General features: G+C 35.2%; 1 protein-coding gene across 1 annotated transcript in view; it reads left to right on the top strand.

Moving 5' to 3' along the window:
* Positions 1-25,547, top strand: part of LAMA2 (laminin subunit alpha 2) — a 614,367-nt gene that overhangs the window by 255,158 nt on the left and 333,662 nt on the right. The window contains exons 5-9 of the mRNA XM_060114490.1: positions 7,461-7,640; positions 10,769-10,858; positions 12,474-12,591; positions 18,224-18,402; positions 24,385-24,484. Of these exons, the coding sequence (XP_059970473.1) occupies positions 7,461-7,640; positions 10,769-10,858; positions 12,474-12,591; positions 18,224-18,402; positions 24,385-24,484 (667 nt within the window). The remainder of the gene's footprint in view (positions 1-7,460; positions 7,641-10,768; positions 10,859-12,473; positions 12,592-18,223; positions 18,403-24,384; positions 24,485-25,547) is intronic.

The following is a 25,547-nucleotide window of genomic DNA, read 5'->3' as shown; positions in this document are numbered from 1 at the left end:
TATGAAATAGTCAGAATATGATTGAAGGAACTAACCAATGGGTAAGGTTCACTTTGCTCTGGTTGAAATTAAGTTGAATAGTTCTTAAGTTGAAATACAATGTCTTATGACATTTCTATGTCCTTATCAGCTGAAAATAGCCTGTCAAAATGAAACTTAAAGTTAATTAATGTTTAACTAATATTAAAAAATGTAGGAGACCTAGATATAAGGAAATTGTGGATCAACTGTTAATGCCTAATTTTCTGTAAATCAACTTAACCCAAAATGCTTTGGTAGAAAGTGATATGAAGGATTACTGACTTTAATTTCATTCTCTGGAAATACCGTACTCAAAGATTTACTCATATAATAACAGAAAAATCTGATTAATTATTCTGTGAAATTGCTTTACAGGTAGGAAGCTAGTTGAATATGCTAAATATTTAGAATTTATATGAGTTTCTTTATTCAAAAATTTTTACTTAGCATTCAGTTATTTTTAGATATTATCCTGTTTTCTGGGGATTATGTTAGTTAACAAAAAAGATAAAAAATCCCTGAACCCTTGGGATTTATGTTCTAGAGAGTGAAGAGGAATAATCAACAAAGCAAATAAATCATATTCATGGTATGTTAGAATAAAAGTACCGTGGAGAAAAATGAAGGAAATAGAGGAAATTGTGAGTGTCAGGATGAAGTTCACACTGTAATTAGATAGTCATGGAAGGGCTCATTGAGAAGGCCTCGTCTAAGCAAGGTTTGAAAGAAATGAGAAAGTGAGCATTGTAATATCTGGGAGAATAACATTCCAGGCAAGGGATCCCAAGTTTAAAAGCCCTGAGGTAAGATTCTTTCTCACATGCCCAAACAAAGATGGCAGCCTGGCTGGAGCAGTGTGGATGAGGGAGAAAGTAGGAAAGGAGCTCGAAAAAGTCATTGTTTTCTCCTTTGGCAGTATTAAGGGGTAGGAGTGGGGTGGTGACATTGCAGATAGTATAGGATCTCATAATTCATTGTAAAAATTTTGGCTTTTATTGGTAGTGCAATAGAGAAGCATTGAAAGGTCTTAAGGAAAAGCATGACATGACCAGAGTTATATTTTTCAAGGAATATTTAGAGAGCTCCCTGAAATGTGCTGTCCTTGACAAAATTTGCAAGCCAGTTTTTGAGGCACCAAATTATGAGGATAGAATAAAAGCTTTTGCTCACCTTCAGGAAATAATGACTTTTGTATAGTTTTCTAATGATGAATGTGATTATGGTATGGGGTTTGAGACGGGAATGGACCTCTTTTGCTATGGTTTACACTATTTTCATAAAGTTGATGGCCAGCTTTTACTGCTTGCATGTAACCTATTGAAGAGGAGTCACTTGGGAGAAATTATTGAAGATCATCTGGCGAACAGAAGTAAAGAAAACACCAACCAACTTGCAGCATGAGTGAGAGTTGGCTTTGTTTGGTCCATAATATTTTAAATTATTAATATTAAAGTTATGATTTTTGTTTTTAAGGCATACAGAGAATAAATTGATGGAAACATTTACTAAAAACTTAAGAAACAAAAACAAAACAACAACTGCTATGTTGCAAATAGACCCTAAGGAGGTGAGAGTTGTAGCAGGAAGACCTGTTCAGATCCTTATTGCTGTGCACAGGCACGAGATGATGAAAGCTCTTGGACCAAGATGGTTTTAGTAGAGGTGGTGAGAAGTGTTTGGATGCTGGATATATTTTGAAGGTAAAGCCAACAAGATTTGCAGAAAAGTTGGATGTAGGAAGAAGGAAAACAAGAGTAGGCAAGCATGACTCCAAGTTGTTGGTCCTGGGTAATTGAAAGGATAAAATTATTTAATGAGATTGGGAACACTGGGGGTGAAGAAAGGGAGCTCAGTTTGAGACATAGGTTTGAGGTACCTATTAGTCACATAAATGGATCAAGAAGGCAGTTGGATTCTGCATCTGGACCTTAGGAGAGATCAAGCCTGGATATATAAGTGTGGGAGGCATCAGTATAGATGGTATTTAAACCTGCGAGCTTTGGTGGGATCGCTGAGTGTGGATAGAACAGAAGACAAGGCCAAGGACTGGGCACCGTGGTACTCCAATATTAGAAATTTAGGGAGGAGAGAAGGTAGTAAGTAGAGAGAGAGATTGGGAATGGGTCGCTGGAGGCAAACAAAGACAGTGTGGTGTCCTGGAAATCTATGGAGTAATCAATTGTTTCAAATGCTGTTAATAGATCAAGTATGGTGGAGACTGAAAACTGATCATTTAGAGGCTCCTGTCGACCACCCAGAGCCAGAGTCAGAGCCTTTGTTTGTGCTGTGCTAGAAACACAGTGGCAAATTGTTGCACTGTCACCTTTTCCTAAGCTTCATACAGATCACCCCCTTTCTCCAAACGTATGCTTTCTTTCTTTTTCTTTTTTTCCCCATGCTGGGTAAAATACAAGTGATTAAGTTCATTTTTCAAAGTTATCGTTGTGATCTTATTCTCCCTCTCTGAATTAATATCACATTAATCATGATTAAATTTAAGAGGTTCCACAAGTCTCAACCACTCATTTACATACATGTTCTTTGACCACACCTATAGATAGCTGATCTCATCCTATACATATGAAAATTATTGTTCTATCTCCTGGTGTCACCTTACTTTCAAATTGTTAGACCAATTTCATTGACACATTTAGAGACCCATAAAGGGGATTTTAAAATGTTCGTCAAGTTGTCAACTCCATCCACTTCCACTACTCATTTCAAAGTTTCTTATCCTTATTAATGATCCTTAAGTAACCTTCATTCTCCCATCCATCCCATCCATCTGCTCAGTAAACTTCTATCATTGAGGAGGCTGTTAGGAATATAGCTTTTCCAGTAATCTAAAGCAAATGTAGTAATATAAATAGAAAAACATAATAATAAGGGGCCATTATCCATACTAGAATTTTGATTATTTGCTGCATAAAATGTCTTCAAATTATTTTCTAATTATCAAAGTAAAAATGCCATAGAGGCCCTCAAATCTTATCCTTCTGCAAGGGAAACATGATTTATATAATACCCTTACACTAATAAAAATAATTTATTTGGATGGGTAGAGTGTAATATTGATTTAGTCATTTGGTCGTAAAAAGAGATGATCTCTCATGAGGTTTTTTTTTTTTCCCCTTTATTTATCTGTGAAAGTTAATTTCAAAGAAGAGTGTAATTTTAAAATCAAAAAAAAAACGGTGGTTAATCAGGCTGATATTTTCAGTTGGAATAAATTCCTTTGACAGCATGAACATGTATCCACTAACATGTCTGTAATGGAAGTCATTTCAGAAGACACTAGACTGCCACAGACTTCCCACAGCCTCGCAGCAAGACAGTGGTGGTCTTGAGGAATGATACTTTTCATCTTTTTGAAGATAGACACCCTCCAGTTGTCACCCCACAGGAAATCAGGAAGTATGCTAAACTATCCAGTGGAGTTGGAATTACACAGTGAGGTTCCAGTGGAAATATCTTATCCAATATTATGATTTATTTTGAAGGAGAGTTTTTTAAAAAAGGAAAAAAAAATGATGGAAGTAAGCTGCACAAAACATGGCCAAACAGCTGTCTGGTTTTCTGTCTCAGAAACAGCTTGGGACTAACTATACTCACAAGATCTCTTGGCGGAGTAGCTTGATGAAAATACAAAAGCTGTGAGAAGTATTCTTTTGCTTAAGGCTTTCTTTCTCTATCATATTGTTTATTAACGTAAATGAGAACATGTTCACCATTTTTTAAACTTCCTGTATGTTTAAATGAGGCACTTACTGATTCCATGTATAGCACAAATACAGTCCACCATAGCATTAACGCCAAATAAACCTTAATAATTTTTGGAAAACTTAATTCTAGACATGGTCTGATTTTCTCCCTTCAAATAGCATTTTTAGGAGCAGTCGAGTAAGAGCTTGATAAGACAGAAATTTAGCATGAATTCAAGGACACTGGTGAATTTTTGGATGCCAAAATTAATCTCTAAGGGGAATTCATTTTAATTGCTTCATACATCTATTTATTCATTCTTAATCGTTTAATGGATACCTTCTTAAGTAATAGAGATGACTTGATTTTAAACACATTTCTGGCTCACCTGTTAGATGCCAGAAATGTGGAATATACAAGATCTGTCTTACTCTTAAAATTTTCTACATCGCGGGGGGAGGTTATTCAGTATTTGGAGATTTATTAATTTAGGAGACCTTGTATTTTATCATCCTCAAAAGTTGATTTAAGTGAATTTATTCTTTACTAAATATCCAAGGTAGGTTCAATTAGCTGGGACATTTCATATTTTTATCATGAAGCATTTTGAGTCTATTCTTTGTGGCATCAGAATTCGTTTCTCATCTCAGAGTTTGCTGTATTTATTCCTCTAGTGACTCAGTAGTTTATTGGCAGTCAGTTTGTAAAATTCTCTCAGGGATTATCTAAATGCAGAATGTTAGGAATGGAGACACACATTGCCTTTCCTGTCAAAAAATGTAATTAACACAAATGATATATTGTCTTGCAAAAGTGGATGAAAATTCCAGTGGGTGACCTCAAGTCACAGTTCCCAGTGCACTTACAGACTGTTGTGTTCCTTAATAGCTCCCAGCCCAGCACAGGACTCCTTTCTTCTTTTTCTTATTTTATTTTTAACATCTTTATTGGAAGATAATTGCTTTATAATAGTGTGTTAGTTTCTGCTTTATAACAAAGTGAATCAGCTATACGTGTACATATATCCCCATATTGCCTCCCTCTTATATCTCCCTCACACCCTTCCTATCCCACCCCTATCCCACCCTTCCTATCCCACCCCTCAAGGTGGTCACAAAGCACCACGCTGATCTCCTTGTGCTATGTGGCTGCTTCCCAATAGCTATCTGTTTTACATTTGGTAGTGTATATATGTCCATGCCACTCTCTCACTTCGTCCCAGCTTACCCTTCCCCCTCCCCATGTCCTCGAGTCCATTCTTTACGTCTGCATCTTTATTCCTGTCCTACCCCTAGGATTTTCAGAACCTTTTTTTTTTCAGATTCCATATATATGTGTTCTATACTGTATTTGTTTTTCTCTTTCTGACTTACTTCACTCTGTATGACAAACTCTAGGTTCATCCACCTCACTACAAATAACTCAATTTTGTTTCTTTTTATGGCTGAGTAATATTCCATTGTATATATGTGCCACATCTTTATCCATTTATCTGTTGATGGACACTTAGGTTGTTTCCATCTCCTGGCTATTGTAAATAGAGCTGCAATGAACATTTTGGTACAGGACTCTTTGAATTATGGTTTTCTCAGGGTATATGCCCAGTAGTGGGATTGCTGGGTCATATGGTAATTCTATTTTTAGTTTTTTAAAGAACCTCCATACTGTTCTCCATAGTGGCTGTATCAATTTATATTCCCACCAACAGTGCAAGAGGGTTCCCTTTTCTCCACACCTTCGCCAACATTTATTGTTTGTAGAATATTTGATGATGGCCATTCTGACTGGTATGAGGTGATACCTCACTGTAGTTTTGATTTGCCTTTCTCTAATGATTAGTGATGTTGAGCATCCTTTCATGTGTTTGTTGACAATCTGTATATCTTCTCTGGAGAAATGTCTATTTAGGTCTTCCACCCATTTTTTAAATATTGAGCTGCATAAGCTGTTTGTATATTTTGGAGATTAATCCTTTGTCCATTGATTCATTTGCAAATATTTTCTCCCATTCTGAGGGTTGTTGTTCATCTTGTTTATGGTTTCCTTTGCTCCTTAGCCTCCTATGTATGCATACACAAGCTGTGTGTGTGTGTGTGTGTGTGTTCAGTCCAAAACTTACCACTCAATTTCAGTTTCTTTAACAATTTTAATCTCATTTGATTTATTGCATAGGTAATAATGCATTTACAAAGTACAAAAAAGTGAAAGTAGTTCTTCCTATCATTATATTGAGAGTTTCCTTATTCTTTTGTAAGGTACATATAATTCACTGTATAGATGTATAATTTATTTAACCAGTCTCACATTGCTGGATATTAGATTGTTTCCAGTCTTCTGCTATTACCAAAAAATGTGGTGGGAATTCAATATAGTTTTACATTTCATTAATTACATGTTAGTTAGTGATATATATATATATCTGTAGGGTGATTTCCCAGAAGTGGAATTTCTAAGTAAAAAATTCTGTGCATTTGTAATTTTGACAGTCATTGCTTAATTCACCTTCATAAGGACCTATGCCATTTTACACTCACACCTGTAAGTATGTGAGGATTGCTGTACCTCTTGAGTCTTGCCATCAGGGAGTATTATCAATATTTTAGGATTCTGACAACCTGAAAAAAATGGAAAAGGTTTTTCGAGTTGTTTTAATTAATGGTTCTGTTATGAGTGAGGTTCACTATCTTATCAAAAGTTTAATAGCCATTTATATTTCCCTTTCTTTGAATAGTCCTCTTACATCTTCTGCTATTGTGTCATTGGTATTTTTTCTTGTTGATTTATAGGAGTTCTTTAGGTATTAGAAAAATAATTCCTTTATCTGTGATAGAAGTACTTCTTATTTTATCAAATGGTTTATTCCCCATTAGAATTCTCTGCTCTCATGAAATCCCTGTTAGAACATGTGGGCCCCATGCCTCCAAATTACCTTTGGAGGGTAATTCCTTGACCATTTCTCCATTTTTTACATGGAAAATGGCATGGTTAGATTTGATTTCTTCTGATGTCAATTGTGCTAAATTATTTTCCTGAAAAAATTGCCATCCTGTCCAGGTTTTAATATTTTCACAGAGTGTATTTTTCATAGAATGTGTTATATCCTTGGTAAATTTTTTGCCTTCTTGATCTATCAATTACTAAAAAACAAACAAACAACAACAACAAAAAACCCAGCTTATTGAAATTTCTCACTGTGCTTGGAGATTTGTGTAGTTTTTCTTGTAATGTGTCCATTTATGCTCTCCATATATTAAGGCTATATAATTAGATACTTTCAAGTTCAGAATAAAAAAAATTAAGCTCCTGATGGTTTCTTGCTTTTGTCTGATATTTTGTAACTTTATTATACCAAGTTTTCTGGTTTCCCACTATATACTACAGTCTTAAATAATGTTAGGGCACAATAATTTTCAGAAAAAGAATGACTGACTTAAGAATTTATAGAAATCCTAGGAAAGTCAAGTAGATGCACTGCCTTGGAACAGAGAAATATGGGTAATTGCAGTATATAAAACACACCTGAAATATAAGCAAATAAATTGCATGTATATGTACTAAAGCATTCATAAAATTCCTCAATTACTTCACTTCATTCCAGTAAGTAAATATGAACCTGTATCTGCCTGACTAACTGGGAGAAAGGGAACTTAACTTTATTTTTCTAAGAAAAATTAAGCAAAACCAGATATTTAATTTTTAGTAACTTTAATTGTCAAATGATTTCCCACCTTATGTAGATTCACATCTCTTTGATCAATGGGAGACCGAGTGCTGATGATCTGTCTCCTGAACTGCTAGAATTTACCTCTGCCCGCTATATTCGCCTGAGATTTCAGAGGATCCGCACCTTGAATGCCGATTTGATGATGTTTGCTCACAAAGACCCAAGAGAAATTGACCCCATTGTCACACGAAGAGTAAGTTACAATGAATCATACTGGAACTTGTGAATGATATTGCAGCCATCGTTTTAATTGTCTGTTAAATAGTTTTAAAAGATATTTTTCAGTGAAGAAGTGAAAGACTTTGAAAGGCCACAGACCTTCCTTTGTTTAAATCTAAGCTCTGCCACTTATTAGATGTGTAACATTTATCAAACTTTTTAACATTTCTAAACTTTAATTTCCTCTTTGGTACGATGGAGATTGTAATGCCTAGATCATTATCTTAATTTTGAGGCCTAAGTTAGTTTTTCGACACTTTGGGTAATCCATACTACTATTATAATTGGCTTCTGGTAGGGGGGGCTTACTACAGGAAGGGAATGGGCTTTGAAACATTTTGGGTTGCAACCCACACTAAGAAATACATTTTATATCATGACTCAGTACACAAACACACAAACACACACACACACATCACATGACATCTTGATAACCTTTAATGTGCATAGATCAGCTGGTGATGTGGAAATGCAAATTCGGATTCAGTAGGTCTAGGGCAGAACTGAGAAACTGCAATTCTAATAAATTCCCAGGTGATGTGGATGTCACTGTTCTGTGGACCATTTTGTCTAATTAAATAATTTAGTTTTATGCTTCATTAATGAATCACAAGACACTGCTAGTTTAAAAGAGCGCTGCTATAGGAAAAAAGTGATTATATATACTATTTTATTTTCCTTTATGAATTGAATATCAGGAAAAAATGGTTATAGCATCCTTTCAACAGATCATTGAAAGTAGGAGCTAACAAGTGTTGTTTTCCAGTGTTAAACAGGAATTTGAGAGATTATGACATAGATGATCAGCCCAAGTTGCTGTGAGTGATAACTGTTCTTTCTCCTATCCACGCCTCACCATATTCACTAGTTTACTCACCTCCTTTATATGCTGCTACACAGCCAAGACACTATTATCAAGAGAGTCAATTCAGCAGTAAATCCATAGAACAAATATATGCTAACAGTGGAGGAGAAAAGAGGATTGTAGGGAGAAACTGAGTTTGTGAGAAAAAGCATTGTTCTAGAATGACCCTACTAAGGTTAGATGGTTGCCACAAATTACCGAAGTGCTGAACTGGCAGGCTGAATACTGAAGGGTGGTACTTTTCACAATTCCTGAGAACCCTTCACATATTTTCTCTTCTCATTACTTAACTTACTCACACCTAACCTCTCCATCATTGCAAAATAACTTTTAAAGTTTTATTGTCCCCATGTAACACGTGTTGGATGTTTTAGTGTCCTGTATTTTCAAAACTGAAATAATTTTACCTTGTCTTATATTTCAGTATATTGTAAATTGTCTTATGCAGAAGTAATCATTATTTTTCACCACTGTTTAGATTCTTCACTTGTTAAAAAAAAGATTTTTAATTATAATTTTGGCATGACTTAAAAATACACACCAAGGAAGATTGAATAATTTTGAAGTGAAATTTAATCTTTCCTGACAGTATATCTATAAAAGAAAAAAAATCAATGGAAATAAATGTGTTCCTTTTATCATCTTTTGAAGAAAGCAGAGAGGGGTTAGGGTGCACATGTATTATTTATAACTTCATCGTACATGAGCCTTTAAAATAGTGCAGTAAAATTCAACATATAAATATGTTTTTTGAAAGTACTCAAGTTCTATAAACACTACATATAAATTTAAATATATAAAAATAGGATATTGAATTTTAGCTCCTCTTCATGACACAGAAATGAAGCATTGCACATTTATATTTAAAGCAAATTTCTCAATTTTAAAAATGCCTACAAAACTACTGTATCAGCTTTCTGAGCAACTATCCCTGTTTGTATTATAAGGTGATGAAGTTAGTGAAAAGCAGAGTTTTTTATGTTTAAACTAAACCTAACTTCCTTGAAAGTTACAATAGTGTGAGGTCTAAGTATAACAAGTAAGATAAAGTAACAAAAATATTATAAAAGAAACTATACATAAATAGCAAAAACAAAAAAAGAATTTTAAAAAGAAGTAAAGAAAAGAAGTAAATTGGAAAAGGGAATTTGTAGTCAGGGAACTTTGTGTCCACCTACTTATTCTCACTAAATGTATGGGGGGTTTTTTTAGTGTAAATAATTGGAATAATAGAACTATCTACCATAAGATGGTTATTTGGATTCCACAAGGTAATATGAAGTACTTTCACAACTATAAAATGCTATATACAAATTAAGTAAAATTTTTAAATAGTCCTGTTCTGTAATTACAAATAATCTTTTAAAAATAGCTGAGTATGGGCTTCCCTGGTGGCGCAGTGGTTGAGAGTCCGCCTGCCGATGCAGGGGACACGGGTTCGTGCCCCAGTCCGGGAAGGTCCCACATGCCGCGGAGTGGCTGGGCCCGTGAGCCATGGCCGCTGAGCCTGCGTGTCCGGAGCCCGTGCTCCGCAATGGGAGAGGCCACAACAGTGAGAGGCCCACGTACCGCAAAAAAAAAAAAAAAAAAGCTGAGTAGATGAAAATAATTAGAAACAGTCCTGTTAACTCAGATAGGAAAGTAATTGCATGGATATTTTAACATAATAATGAAAAAAAAGTGTTCACATCTAGTTTACTTCTTACTTTATGTTAAATCAATCTTATAATTAATTTTCATTTTCTTCTTGATATGGTGAAGAAATGTGTTATTATGAGCACTATTTCCCTAAATTTGTTGATTCTTTTCAAATCCATCAAGTAACACAGTCTGCATATGATTCATGAACACCGATGTTCCTATAATGATAATAAAAGAGGTTTTCTTTCTTTCAACTTTTATGAAGAATAAGTGCCCTTGCTCCCCCACCCCATAACAATTTGCTCTCAATAATAAATACTCCAACATGGAGTATTTGTACTGTGCAGTACTTTGTACTGTCTGTAAGAAAGAAATTTCTCAAATGCCCACCTAACATAAATTAGAGGCATTGTGTCCCTGAGCTATGACTTCAATGTGAGGAGTTACTGGATACTTTTGTGAACCTCCTGTTGTTCTCTAGTGCTTCAAACTAAGGATACAAGCAGAAAGTCAAGTTTTTAACTGAATGTTCCCTTTTGTTGCTTTCACCTTGCAGTAGTCTTAATAGGATTTCTCTCTGGATTGCTTTTTTGCAGTATTACTACTCGGTCAAGGATATTTCGGTTGGAGGGATGTGCATCTGCTATGGTCATGCCAGGGCTTGTCCACTTGATCCAGTGACAAATGTATGTATATTTATAGGATGCTTAGGTAAAATGAAGCTCTGAACTGTAACATGCTTCATGAGAAGCTTTGCTGACAGGGACGCTGTGAATGGGTGTCAGGCCCCCACTTAACAGAAAGCCATGCCAGGGTGAAATAGAGCTGGCAGGTAGAATGATAGACTTTGAAGGCAGCCATCACAGTATCAGAAAACAGATTAGTTTTCTTCCAAAAAGGCTCCAAACTGGTCTATATATTTTGAAACCTTTCTAGCTATGACAGCCAGCTGTATGATTTAGCTTTAGAGAATGCCTGTCATCAATCACCCTGACTGTTTCTTTTAAGAAGTTTCATCAAAAAAATTAATGCAAACAAATGAAAAATGTACGTGGAAGTAAATCTAAATGACCATGGAATCGGAGGCTGAGATAGGACAGGGGCAGGAAGGAGTGGGGTGGAAGAGAGTATTCAAGAGAGCTTGAAACCACCAGGTCAGAAAACGCTGGAGTGGTTTTGGGTTGAATTTTTCATTAATGACAATGGACTAAATGAACATAACCTAAAAAGGAAGATGAGGGCTTCCCTGGTGGCGCAGTGGTTGAGAGTCTGCCTGGCGATGCAGGGGACATGGGTTCGTGCCCCAGTCCGGGAAGATCCCACATGCTGCAGAGTGGCTGGGCCCGTGAGCCATGGCTGCTGAGCCTGCGCTCTGCAACGGGAGAGGCCGCAGCAGTGAGAGGCCCGCGTACCAAAAAAAAAAAAAAAAAAAAAAAAAAAAAAAAAAAAATGAAGATGAATGAGCATCTGTTTTTCTCAGTCATAAATAAACTGGTGAAAAAGAAAATCATGCACTTTATAGTGTATGGAAGAAATATATTCAATAGTAAGATCTGTGAATGTAGCTACCTATGTAAAGATGTTTTTTCCTACTAAAACTATAATGCAAATGGTATTTCTCAAATAGTATTAGTTTTCTGACTAATGCATCATAGTATTACCTCCTCAGGAAGATTCAAATCCCTGGCATATTTTTCTGGGTAAGGTTGTGGTCCTGCTTTCTTCAGAGTGTGGGCACTGTCTATCAGGGGTATTGATGAGCAGTATTTCCCAAGCTTTGAGAGACCACATGGCAGCTTTGGAGGGCCAGTTCCACGTGATGACATAAGACTGTACTCAAAACACAGACAGGAGGTTCAGGCTTGGGGTATTAGATTTCTATGCTATCCATGCCCCTCCATGCCTATGAGTCTACTCTTTCCCCTCTTCCTACACCAAATGTTAATTGTACTTTGAGGGAATCCTTAAAATGGATATATCCCACCCAGAAGACCTGTGGATCTCAGGAATCAGAGAAGGGATTCTAGTCTTCTAGACTACTTCCAGCTGGGTCTCTTCTCTCTTCTACGTCTGAGCCCAGTGATTCCAGAGCCAGCCTGGATCTCCCTCCCTAAGCTGGTGTTGATCAAATATACCCACTCCCAAGGCTGGCACCTCTTCCTTCCCAGACTGACGGGAGTTTTAGATTTGGTACATAGTCTTGATGTTTTCTTTTCTCTTCATTCTACCTTTCAGGGGAAGCCCCTCATTTATGGTTCCAAAGAATGCTGAAAGTATGCTTTTCCCCCATTTTTTGACTAGAAATCCCGCTGTGAATGTGAGCATAACACATGTGGTGATAGCTGTGATCAGTGCTGTCCTGGATTTCATCAGAAACCGTGGAGAGCAGGCACTTTTCTGACCAAAACTGAATGTGAAGGTATGTCCTGACAAGCCAGCACCATGGGTAATTAATTCTTCCTTTCCTGGGGCACAGGTGCTATAAACATGTGCTGATTTCAGGTGAGTGCATACTTCCAGTTCATATATTTTATCCCAGACAGTAGCTGGTAAGCTCATTTACCCTCCTGCTTTAGAGTTTTCACTTTTTTTTTAATTTGACAAATATTTACAAAACACCCATGAATTTACCACTGTGTGAGAATAATGAGAAATAGATAAAAGCATAGTATACACTTACTGTCATCAGGAGTGAATCTGAAGATTATAGCATAATATATATATATATATATATATATATATATATATATATATATATATATATATATATATATATATACAATTGTAAATAAACATTCAGTAAAACCTACAGGGTATAGAGATTACCCTTCTAAACACGTATGTTTATAAAATGGTTCTGAAACCAGTATAGCTCCAGATCCTTCTGCCTGTTCCCTTTGTAGTTCCTCCCCTAAATAGCTTAGGTAAATAGTAAATAGTTTTTGAATACCCATCATCTAATAAATGGAGAAAAACCAGAGGGGAGATATCAGACCCTACAGTTTAGAGTCAGTTTATTATCTGGGAAAGAAAGGACTCTGATTCATTAGTAATACTTATTAAAGGGTAGTGTTTGCAGGCAGTAGCTGGGAAGAATAGGAGAGTAAAACATAACAGCCAGAAGGCAAGAAGTCAAATTTGTGGAGAAAGAATATTTATTTTAATAATAAGCATTAATATTTTAAATGTGCGGTTTCACATTAATAACAGTATAAAATGCTACTATTAGAAATGGTATCAGTGACAATCATTAGCATAAACTACGCTATAGTAATTATTGGACAGTGACAACCAAGAAAAAGCCGGTAATGAAAAACCATAAAACAACTGGCCATGCAAACATTTGCCAACAAATACTCATTTATACTTTAATATGATCACTTTTGAAGTTTTTCCTGAAGGGAAATACCCAAGAAAGGTAGCAGATGACTTTGTAGCCTAATATTGCCAACTGTCCCAACACAGTGACAGGGAAACTAGAGAAATTTCTGTTTCTGGAGATCTGTTCAGGCCAAGACGAGACCTGAAAACAAAGACTTCTGCTGAACTATAAATCCGAACTAGCCAGAAAGCCCAATTCTATTGAATTCAAATATTAATATTTTAGTGAATCAGTTCTAATCACATTTTTTCAGTTCAATAGGTGTATGTGGTCACCAAAACAGGCTTGGTAGACATTTTAAGCCAATATCAACCTTATATATTTATTGAATAAAAATATTTATCATGTATCATGTGTCAGACAAGATAGGTCCTTAAAATTATTGAATTGTAACAGACTTTAATCATAAAATATTCCCCAAACATAAAATACATTTTCTGGGCCTCCCTGGTGGCGCAGTAGTTGAGAGTCCGCCTGCCGATGCAGGGGATACGGGTTCGTGCCCCGGTCTGGGAGGATCCCATATGCCGCGGAGCGGCTGGGCCCGTGAGCCATGGCCGCTGAGCCTGCGCGTCCGGAGCCTGTGCTCCGCAACGGGAGAGGCCACAACAGTGAGAGGCCCGCGTACAGCAAAAAAAAAAAAAAAAAAAAAAAAAAAAAAAAAATACATTTTCTTTTCAGTTTAAGATTCTGGCTCTCCTATCAATGTCTTGAGTCCATTCATTTTCTGCACATATCTCTTTTGCCTTTTGATTTGTGTCTGCATGCTTGTGAAGATATTTTGGTTTAAAAATCACTCATTGTTACTGAGATGTATCTGAGGGAATGGGCCACCACTACCCAGTGTTGTAAGGGGGGGGTATCAGATGCCCAGCCCTTGTTTTTTATCATCTACCCCCAACCCCATTCCTGACGATCCCTCAGGATCTCCACAGCTTCTCCCAACAAGAACAGACGTTCATTCCTAAGACTGAATTTAAGTTAAATGGCACCATGAATATCTCTTCTCAAACTTCCTTAAATACAATTACTTTCTCTTCTGCTTGTGGAATATCAGCAGTCATGCGTGGAACTTTTGAGCATTTGAGGGTAGGGATTCTTCTTGATGTCTCTGACATTCTGTCACAAAGTTATCATGATGTAACGTTAAATGGATCTGCAGAATCCTTTACCACTCTCCACTTGTGTGTATGTGTTTAAACAAGGAAACAGAAAGGATGGATCAGACTTATTAACAATAGGGATGGACAAAGCAACACAGAAGGAAATTTCCACTTGCTGCTATATACATTTTTATAAAATAGTGTTATTATAAAACAATTTATCTTTCTTTGTGGAAGAGATGGGAGGTTGTATTTCCAAACTGAAAAAATAATTTTTTTTTTGAAATCCACAAATTAAAGATAGGGGTCTTAACCATAAAACCTTGTATAAATATTGTGCTTTTGGCAATGTATACATTCGTAAAAGCTTATATGAAAATTTTATTTTCCAAGTTGAATTGTGTTCCAATCACCTCTTAATATTTAGAAAAATCCTTCTGCAACGTGACAAATCCCTCTATAAAATGAATAAATGCCTTCTAATTCATTTGAATTTAATTTCGACTTTTATCAATCTAGCTTATTTGAGGCAGGTTATATCTCTAAAGTGCAAAGGATATGTATTCCATTGCTAAGCCTCTACTAACAGACAGTTTCTATCATGTGTCTTGGACATTCTGTGAAATAACAAACTTCTGATGACAGAGTGAAAAATGGCTCTTTGTGAGTAGATACTATCCATGTCCTATAAGGCTATAGATAAAAGCTGTTCAGGCCCAAGACCTTCAAACAGCAGCCAAGGCTGTAGGAAAGGGCCCTCATACATGGAGTATGAAAAGGACTGCTCCTCAGGCATCAGTCTTTACCTACATTAGCTCATGGTTATAAGTACAGTCAGCAATACTAGTTCTAAATAATGTGAGAATAAATTTGTATTCCTCTGTATTTCCCTCTAGTTGTACTTGTAGCAGAAATCTTGACTATTTCTTGCAATATATTTTTACAAGATTTTTGAGAATTCTTGTGCATTGTCCTAAAGGTATAAAACTGCTTATGATGCCTAGTGATTTATATTTGTGACTACATGTCCCCTAGAATACATTTTGAAAACTCTCCATTAATATAGCAAGAGTATTATATCTTAAATCAAAAGCCAACAAGCTGAAGAAGATATTTGCAACAAACAAGAAAAGGAGATAATATCCTTACTATATGAAGAGATCTTCCATAGCAATAAGAAAAAAATTCAAAACAACCTGTTAAAAATGAGCAAAGATCAAAACAGATATTTCTCAGGAAAAAAATATGACATAACCATATAAAGAAATGATCACACTTATTTATAATTAAGGAAGTATCCATTAAAACAATAAAAGTACTTTTTTTTAACTTACCAAAGTGTTCATTCATTCACTCAACATATGTTTGAATGCTCACCGAATGGAAAATGTTGGTAATACACAGTTTTGGTGAGGCTGTGGGGAAACAGTTTTATCCTATCTATCGGAGGGAGAGTAATCTGACAGCATTTGCAGAGGGAATTTTTTCAAGTTATTTAAAATTAAAATTTCCCATGCCCCTTGACTAGAAATTGCACTTGCAGGAATTTAATCTGTAGATGGACTTGGATAGCTGTACGGGACATTTTATGATCCTTGTCTTTAGTACCCAATTGCTAATACCACTGCTACTGACATTTACAGGGCTGAGTATTTACTGTCTCAGGTATTCTGCTAGATGATCTGCATTCTCACCACAACCTAAGAGTTAAGTACCAAAATGATGCTAAGACTTGAACTCTCTCCTCAAAGTCACTCAGCTGGCAAATGGGGAGCCATCTAACACCAGACCCCCACTCCTACCCCCACCTCCATTGCCCTCCTGGTAGGTACTCAGTGTTATAAAGGAGAAATCTGGAAACAATGTAACTGCCCACTATTAGGCATCTAATTAATCAAGAAGTACCCAGTGTAGCCTTAGGGAAAACATAATACCAGTAGAGAAGGAACCATGCCATTTACTGTTAGTAAAAATATAGTTCAGAACAGTATATAAATGTCCCCTTTTGTGGAATTTAAAAAAAGATTGAGCTGTGTGCTGCACACAGGCCTGTGCACGTGCATACACATGCACACATACGCACACACATATAGATGTGGAGATCAATGCAAGGACACCTAAGAAACTCAACATATGAGGAAGGACACTGCATAGTATATTTTTTGCCTCGTTCCCATCCTAAAATAAATTCTACCCATTTTTCAAAGCCTTACCTAATTCTTCCTGGGGAAGTGATTTTTCATTCCTCTGAACTCCTGTAGTGTGATATGAAAAAGAAAAGGAGAAGAAGAGAACGGGGCTACGAAAACATAGAGGATGAAGATGAGAGGAAGTGGAGCAGGGAAAATCAATTGGGAACTTATTTATAGCGTGTTATGCTAATGATTTTACATGCATTTTTAATATCCCTACCTCGTAATTACTACTGACCACTTCATGTTTTATATGGAAACTGAGCTTTAGTGAAATGAAGTTCCCTACCTCACAGGACTACTAAGGAGTGAAGAGGACACCCAGATCCAAGACTGGCACAAAATAGCATGATCTCACCACTGAGCAAACCAGCTCTCATCTTGTCCTGATACCTTGGCACTTATCGTGCAGCTTTTTCTTATCAGATAACTTGAAGGGATTGTGGTAGTGGTTAGCCCTGCAGACTCTGGAGCCTGACTTCAGAGTTTGGCTTACAATACTGATTTGGTGAACTTTTACTAGTTACTTCACTTCTCTGTGCTTGAGGCTCCTAATATATGAAAGAGGTTAATAGAGTCTGTAAGTCACAAAACTATTTGAGAATTAAAATCAGTGGTAATAAATATAAAACATTTAGAACAGAATGTGGCATATAAAAACATTCCTAGGTTTTAGTTATGATTAGTAGTAAAAGAAAGAATAACATTTGACTCTTGAACAGCATGGATTTGAATTGCAAGGGTCCACTTATAGGCGGTTTTCTTTCACTAAATGCAGACAACAGTGCTACAGTACTACACAATCCATGGTTGGTTGAATTGGGGGATGAGAAACCAAGGACGGGGAGGGCTGGCTGCAAAGTTATACTCTAATTTTCCATTGCACAAAGGATTGGTGCCCTTAACTCCTGCATTATTCAAGGGTCAAGTGTATATACTAAGCATCCTTTTTACCCGTAGTATCTAACACAGAGGTTCACATATAATAATTATTCATTACAGATTACATGGATGTTAATCATTCAGTACCATACTTCAGTAATTTGTTTGTCATAATAGGAAATTGTAGGGTGAATTATATGTAATATCAGTTTTATAAGATAAAATCAGTCAAATATTGGCAATTTCATATGCTTCAGCTTAATTTATGTTTTAACTTTCCAGTTCCATTAAAACATGCAAATTTATTAATATGTCTAATAAATCCAAGTACTTTCTAGATACCTTTGTATTGATTATATATATATATATATATATATATATATAAAATGTAATATAATTTTCCATATGGTATAAAAATCTCTTATGTAACAAAATATTATTTTAAAATATATCTGAAATTAATGTTTATAAATTTATTTTTCCCTAATGCAGCCTGCAATTGTCATGGGAAAACTGAAGAATGCTATTATGATGAAAATGTTGCCAGAAGAAATCTGAGTTTAAATATACATGGAAAGTACATTGGAGGGGGCGTGTGCATTAACTGTACTCGAAACACTGCTGGTATAAATTGTGAGACATGCATTGATGGTTTCTTCAGACCCAAAGGGGTAAAGTATGCTTTTTCTTTCATTAAGTGTTATTTTGGCTTTTTCAGACAGAGATGTATTATGGGGAAAAATAATTTTGATAGCTTCTCTAAATAATTGGACTTCAAATTCTCAAAGGTGACTAGAAATATTTCATAGTAGAAACTGTATAAATCTTTCAGGATATGATATAAAATATTTCCATCTCTCTAGAAAGTCCCATTGTGCCTCATTCCAGTCAGTCACCACCCCCAGGCAAACTCTGTTCTGATTTTTAGAGCATAAATTTGTTTTACCTCTTAGTGAATTTCCTAAAAATGAAATCATAAAGTACATAAAATTTTTGGTCTTCCTTTCACTCAATTTAACATGTTAAGATTTATTCATGTTGTACACATCAGTAGTTATTTCTTTAAAAAAATTGCTAAGGAGTAGTCCTTTGCATGTACATATCTTGATTTTTAATCCATTCTCCTGTTGGTGGATATTTGGGTCATTTCCAGTTTTTGGTTAGCTCCTATAAAACAATTTTATATGAGTCTTTTTGTGGTCATGTGTTATTAACCTTGTGTAAATATCTAGGAGTAGAGTACTTGTTTCATAGGATAGATATATGTTTGACTTTATAAGATACTGCCAACATTTTGTCAAGTTAGTAATACTGTTTTACATGTTCACCAAAGATGTATGTAAGTTCTCGTTCTTCCATATTATCTCTATTATTTGGTCTTGACTATCTTTTTGAATTAGCCATTCTAGTGGATGTGGGTGTAGTAGGTATGGCAAGTGGATACTAGGCAATCACTAAGTCATTCCCATCAATGCTTGGTGCTACAGCAGATCTTCTATTATGATTTTTACAGCAGATCCCATGGATTAAATTCTTATTTTAAGTGTTTATTGGCTATTCCTATATCTTCTCTTGTGAAGTATTTCTTCAAGTCAAGAAATTGTTCTTTTTTATTCTAGAAATGTTATAATTTTAACTTTTAGGGCTATGGCCCATCTCAAGTTAATCTTTGTGTAGGGTATGAAATAATGATTGAGATCTATGTGGTTCATCTGTTGTTCTAGCACCATTTTTGGAAAAATATTTCTTTTTCTCTTTTAAATTGTTTTGAGGCATTTTTTGAAAATCAGTTGATCTTTTGTGTCAACATCTGGAGCCCCAGTTCTGTTCCATGGATTTATTTGTGCTAATGGCACACTATCTTGATGACTTTAGTTTTTTTTTTTTTTTTTTTTTTTGCGGTACGCGAGCCTCTCACTGTTGTGGCCTCTCCCATTGCGGAGCACAGGCTCCAGACGCACAGGCTCAGTGGCCATGGCTCACAGGCCCAGCCGCTCCACGGCAGGTGAGATCTTCCCAGACCGGGGCACGAACCCATGTCCCCTGCATCGGCAGGTGGACTCCCAACCACTGTGCCACCAGGGAAGCCTGATGATTTTACCTTTAATAAAACTAGAATTCAGAAACATATGTACACTAACTTTATTCTTCCGTTTGAAGATTGTTTTGGCTATAGTAGTTTCTCTACATTTCCATACAAATTTTAGAATCAACTTCTCAATGACAGAAATATTAGTTGGGATTGTTGTATAGAATCTAAAGGCAAATATGGAGAGAACTAACACTTTAACAATATTGAGTCTTCCAGTCAATGAATATAGTATATCACTTCACTTATTTCTGTCTTCTTTAATTATTCATATCAGTGTTTTCAGTGTAGAGATCTTGCATGTGTTTTGTTAATTTGTAAATTTTGTATAATTTCCTTCTGCCTGAAGAAATTCCTTTAGCTTTTTTTTTTAAATAGGGCAAGAATTGATGGTGACAATTTCTCTCATGTTTATTTCATCTGAAAATGTCTTTATTCTACCCTTATTACTGAAGTATATTTTCATTACATGGAGAGAGATGTTTGTTTTTCTTTCAGTACTTTAAAGATATGGTATTTTCTTGGGCTTCCCTGGTGGTGCAGTGGTTAAGAATCTGCCTGCCAATGCAGGGGACACAGGTTTGAGCCCTGGGCCGGGAAGATCCCACAGGCCTCGGAACTACTAATCCCATGAGAAACAACTACTGAGCCTGTGTGCCACAACTACTGAATCCCACGTGCCTAGAGCCCGTGCTCCACAACAAGAGAAGCCACCACAATGAGAAGCCTGCTCACCACGACTAGAGAGAAGCCTTCATGCAGCAATGGAGACTCAACACAGACAAAAATAAAATAAATAAATTTATTTAAAAATAAAGATACAGTATTTTCTGGATTTCACTTATTCTAATGAGAAGGCAGCCATCATTTGCATTTTTTTCTTCTATATATAATGTGTCTTTAATTCTCTGACTGATTTCAAGATATCCTCTTTTTATTTGTCTTTTAGCAGCCAAAACATGTATTGGCAAACTATGACCTCTAGATCAAATTTGGCCCATGGCCTATATCTATATGGCCTGCAAACAAATAATTTTTTTTTACATTTGTAAAAGATTGTTAAAAGAAAAAAAAAAGAAAGAGGCGGAGGAGAAGTAGGGGAGGATAAAAAGGAGAGGAAGGGAAAGGAGATGGAACGAAAATGAAAAGAACAACAAAAAAATTAAGTAAAAGAAAAAGAAGAACAAGATGAACAAGAACTAGGTGGAAGAGGAGGAGGAGAGAAGGAGGAGGAAGAGAAGAAACAAACCTTATGTGCCTTACAAAGCCTACAATTTTAGTTACAGAAAAAAATTTCCAATCTCAGAATTGGGCCATGTGTGTCTAAATGTGGCTTTCTTTGTGCTTACCTTCTTGGCTACTGAGCTTCTTGTAATTATAAATTGAGATTTTATACCACATTTTGGAAATTTTAGGCCATTATTTCTTTAAAATTTTTTTTGAACCATGCTCTCTCTTCCCCTTTTGTGACTCCAACTGCATAAAGGTCAGGTTCCTGGACTGTGTCCTATAGGTTAATGAGTCTGTGGTAATTAAAATTTGTTTTGTTCTTCAGATTGGATAAATTCTATTTATCTGTAATTAGGTATACTACCTTTCTCCCTGCCATCACTTACCTGCTGCTAAGCATATCCAGTTAATTTTTTCGTTGAGGTATTTTGTTTTCAGCTTTTTGACTTATTGTGTTTTTTGTTATTTCCATTTCTCTGCTGAAATAATCCATGTGTTTACTCCTTATGAACATTATTTCCTTTATATTCTTGGGCATATATACAGACCTGTCCTTGTCTGCTAATTTCAATACTTGGGACACCTCAGGGTCTGTTTTTATTGACTTGCTGTTTCTTGAATAAGGACCACACCTTCATTTTTCTCCTCGTGTCTAGCAATTTATGATTTACACAGGACATTGAGGATGATACAGTGTAGAGAAAAGATTTTGTTGTCTTCTTTCAAAGATTTTTGAATTTTGTTTTAATAGGTAATCAACTTACTGACTAATCACTATTAAACTGAGGAGGCTTGCTTTTATACCTTGTTAGGACAGATTAATAAAAAGCTCAGGGTGTTTATCTAACCTTTCCAACTTTGTTGATAAACTCTCATTTCTTTTCACTTTATGGTGTGTAGAATGGAAAATTTTACTCAGATCATTTAGCTTTCCAGCTGTTGCTATCCATTGGGCTCCTTGGATTCCCCTGATTTAATGTACAATTAAAGGATCAGTTAAGAATTGAGGGGTATTGATATGCAAATTTTGTTGTTACCCTTATATGAACATGGATCTCATCTACTGTATTTTCTTCTTTCAAATCTCAAATCCTTCTAATTTCTGCCTGCTTCTGATTATTATCCCAAGTCCTCAAATGTTTGATTTTTATATTTTGTCCAGAATTCATAATTGTCATTTGTGTGCTAGACCTATACAAGACACTGTGCCATCATTAAAACTGGAAGCTTGATCAAGTTGTTATTACAAGTTATTAAGTGAATCTGAGCCTAGATTTTGGTATTTTAACACATAAAAATACGTATGCTATATTATGTTAAAAATTCAAATCTTTCAGGTTCTTAAGGGTAGAAATCCATGTGTTTTTATGAAGATATAGAAAGAAAAGTTTTGTGCACTGCAAATTTTATAGCTAAATAACGTATCTCTATGATATTCTTAAAATTATTGCCTTAAAATCTAATTTTAGATTTATCTCCTAAATACATTTAAATGTTAAAATACACACACACACACACACACACACACACACATACACATATATAGCAGTGCTTACTTTGAGGATTGATTAGTAATCTGATTATTTGAATAAAATTAAAAATCAAGTATAAAGTAGATGAATTTATAAAATCTCTTATGTTAGAACTTGTTCCTGATCAGCAGTCTGATTCAGGCAGATTTTCCCAATTACCACAAAGAAGGATAACAAATTAAGAGGCTTTGGTTTACTCAAGATCATCATTGGAATCATAAATCATATTTATAAGAGCTAAGAATTTATCCTAAAGAAATTTATTGCTATATGCCCACAGAGGGTTTTGTTTTGTTTTGTTTTTCTTCATGTCTTGGTTTTCTCTTGGTTAGAAAGCCCTTCTCCCAATTCCACTCTCAAATTGCTACTCATATTTCAAGCTCCAGTCTAAATGTCACTTTTTCTGTGAAACATTGCTTGACTTCATTGTGTTTTTACTCTCTCTTCTTTTGCCCCAGAACGCTCTGCCTGTGTGTCTGTTTTATCACTTTGCACATTCTATTTAATCAATATCTTTCAAGTCTGCTATTCCTGTAAGCTTCTTTAAGGCAGAAATCAGGGCTTATCTGTGCTTTGCAAAGTCCTTACTTCATAATAGGAAGTGAATGAATGGGTCTTTAACAAATGATGATTTTGAAACTGATCTGTGGATATAGTTGATTGAATTCTATCAGACGTAAATATTTCTCTACTTGTGAAACTTTGATTTATATTAGCAAAGAGGTTTTCATTTATCAATTAAACCTAGATATATACATATAAAACTGTATTTTTTGGGAGAAACATATATATATATATATACTTATATACACAATTTTTTGTATATATTCAGAGTATTAGTATTTCCTAGGCAAAGAATTTGTTGATTTTTTTTGTTCTCATTGAATCTTGAAAATATTGTATATTTGGTACATTAGCACAGTCTAGGTGTGTTTAATTAAAATATTCTAATTAAAAACTACTAGTTGTACTGTTTATTTAATGTATGTGAGGAATCTTATGAGATGCTTTATATGTTATTCCTCTTAATTTTAATTTAATAACATCACTAAAGTTTCTACTATTATCCTCATATTATCAGGAAGTAAGTAAATTGCAGGAGGCCACATAGCCAGTAAGTGGACACAGTGGGATATGAACTCAAGCCTTCCTAATTACAGAGCCTACATTGTTTCCCCCCAGATTATGCTGCCTCCTGAGAAAGTCAAATTTTTAACGTAAATATTTAACATATTTTTCAAGCACCAAATATAAATTTCTATTTAATTAGCTATATCACGATCAATGTAAAAAGTTTTTGAAAAATTAATTTGGGGAAAAATTACTAATTTGAACTATGTTGTAATAAAACAGTAAGGTTTTACTATGGAATGTATATTTTTCTAATATTCTAATGTTCTCTATATAAGCAAACATTGTTCTTTTTGTTTGTAATGATAATGATACTGTGATTATAAAAGAAAGAGATGCATACTGAAATGTGTAGGGATTAAAAGACTCTTTATTTGGGATTTTCTTTAAAAACTTCAACAAAGAATAAAACGTGATGAATCATATAGCAAAATCTTGATAATTGTTGAATCTAGGTAACAAATATTCAGTAGTTTATTATACTATCCTCTTTAATTCTGTGTATCCACTTAGATGAAATTGATTTTAGAAAATGCAAACATAATAAAGAAAATTTCTTATATTATCATTTTCTAAATATAATTTATTATCATTTATTAAAATGTTCTTTAAAGCCTTGCTGAATTGAAAAATTTAGTGTTTTTAAAACAGAATTTTAATATTTTTGTTAGATATCTCCAAATTTTCCAAGACCATGCCAGCCATGCCATTGTGACCCAGTTGGTTCCTTAAATGAAGTCTGTGTCAAGGATGAAAAACGTGCTCAACGAGGTGAGAGCTATAGTAGAAGGTCATTGTTCTGATAAAAGGACAACTAAAGCCAAGTGTGATTATTTTCAGAAGAACCTGTTGCAGTAAATTTCATTCATGTAATAAATTTATTCTTTTTTTGTTTTTTTTTGGCTGCGTTCGGTCTTTGTTGCCGCGCAGGCTTTTTTCTCTAGGTGCGGTGAGTGGGGCTATTCTTTGTTGCGGTGCACAGGCTTCTCATTGTGGTGGCTCCTCTTGTCGTGGAGCACAGGCTCTAGGTGCGCAGGCTTCAGTAGTTGAAGCATCCAGGCTCAGTAGTTGCGGCACGTGGGCCCCAGAGCATGTGGGCTCAGTCTAAATTTATTTTTACAGCTATCAATGTCCCCTACAGGAAGCAGTTTTTAATTCATCTCAATAATTATGTTTGTTTAATTATACTTTAAAAGCAAGAAAAGTTGAATCATTTGTTTTGCATTAGTATACATGTGTATATACATATATATATACACATATATACATATTTACATATCTATATGTATATCTTCTAGTCTATTATAAATCTGTGGTGTATGTAATTTTTTGATGTCTTGCTATTTATTATATTGCTTTATAGCATGTATGATTTCTAGGGTGAAATGACAGTGTTCATTGAGGGATGTGTGTGCTACAATGGGAAGAGCAAATAGATGAGATCACAGATTGAGATGTAGTTAATAATACAGAAAGCGAGAAGTCTACATAAAGGACTGTAAAAGGCGGTAGGAATGAGTTAATGAAGGGAAAGAGGCTGACATTAGTTTAAGACAAAACCTTTTTTGAGGATTGAAATTCACGATGAACTCCAAACATTAAGTAATCAAATGCCAGATTAACTCTTTGATGTAAAATGTTTAGGAACTACTTCCAGGAAAGTTGCTTGCCAAAGTAGAAAATTCATTGAATATATCTGGAACTGTTTCTTTATATTTCTAAGACTGGATTCTTCTCTTCTGTGGAAAGACTAAAATAAATCATGGCTCTGCTATAGGCTTTTTCCCCAAAAGACCTTCTATTTAAAAGACTGGCAATATTTCTTTGGCACAGT

Source organism: Mesoplodon densirostris, chromosome 12 (genome assembly GCF_025265405.1).
Source record: "Mesoplodon densirostris isolate mMesDen1 chromosome 12, mMesDen1 primary haplotype, whole genome shotgun sequence".
In the NCBI taxonomy this organism is placed as follows: domain Eukaryota; kingdom Metazoa; phylum Chordata; class Mammalia; order Artiodactyla; family Ziphiidae; genus Mesoplodon; species Mesoplodon densirostris.
This window is presented reverse-complemented; position numbering and strand designations above follow the sequence as displayed.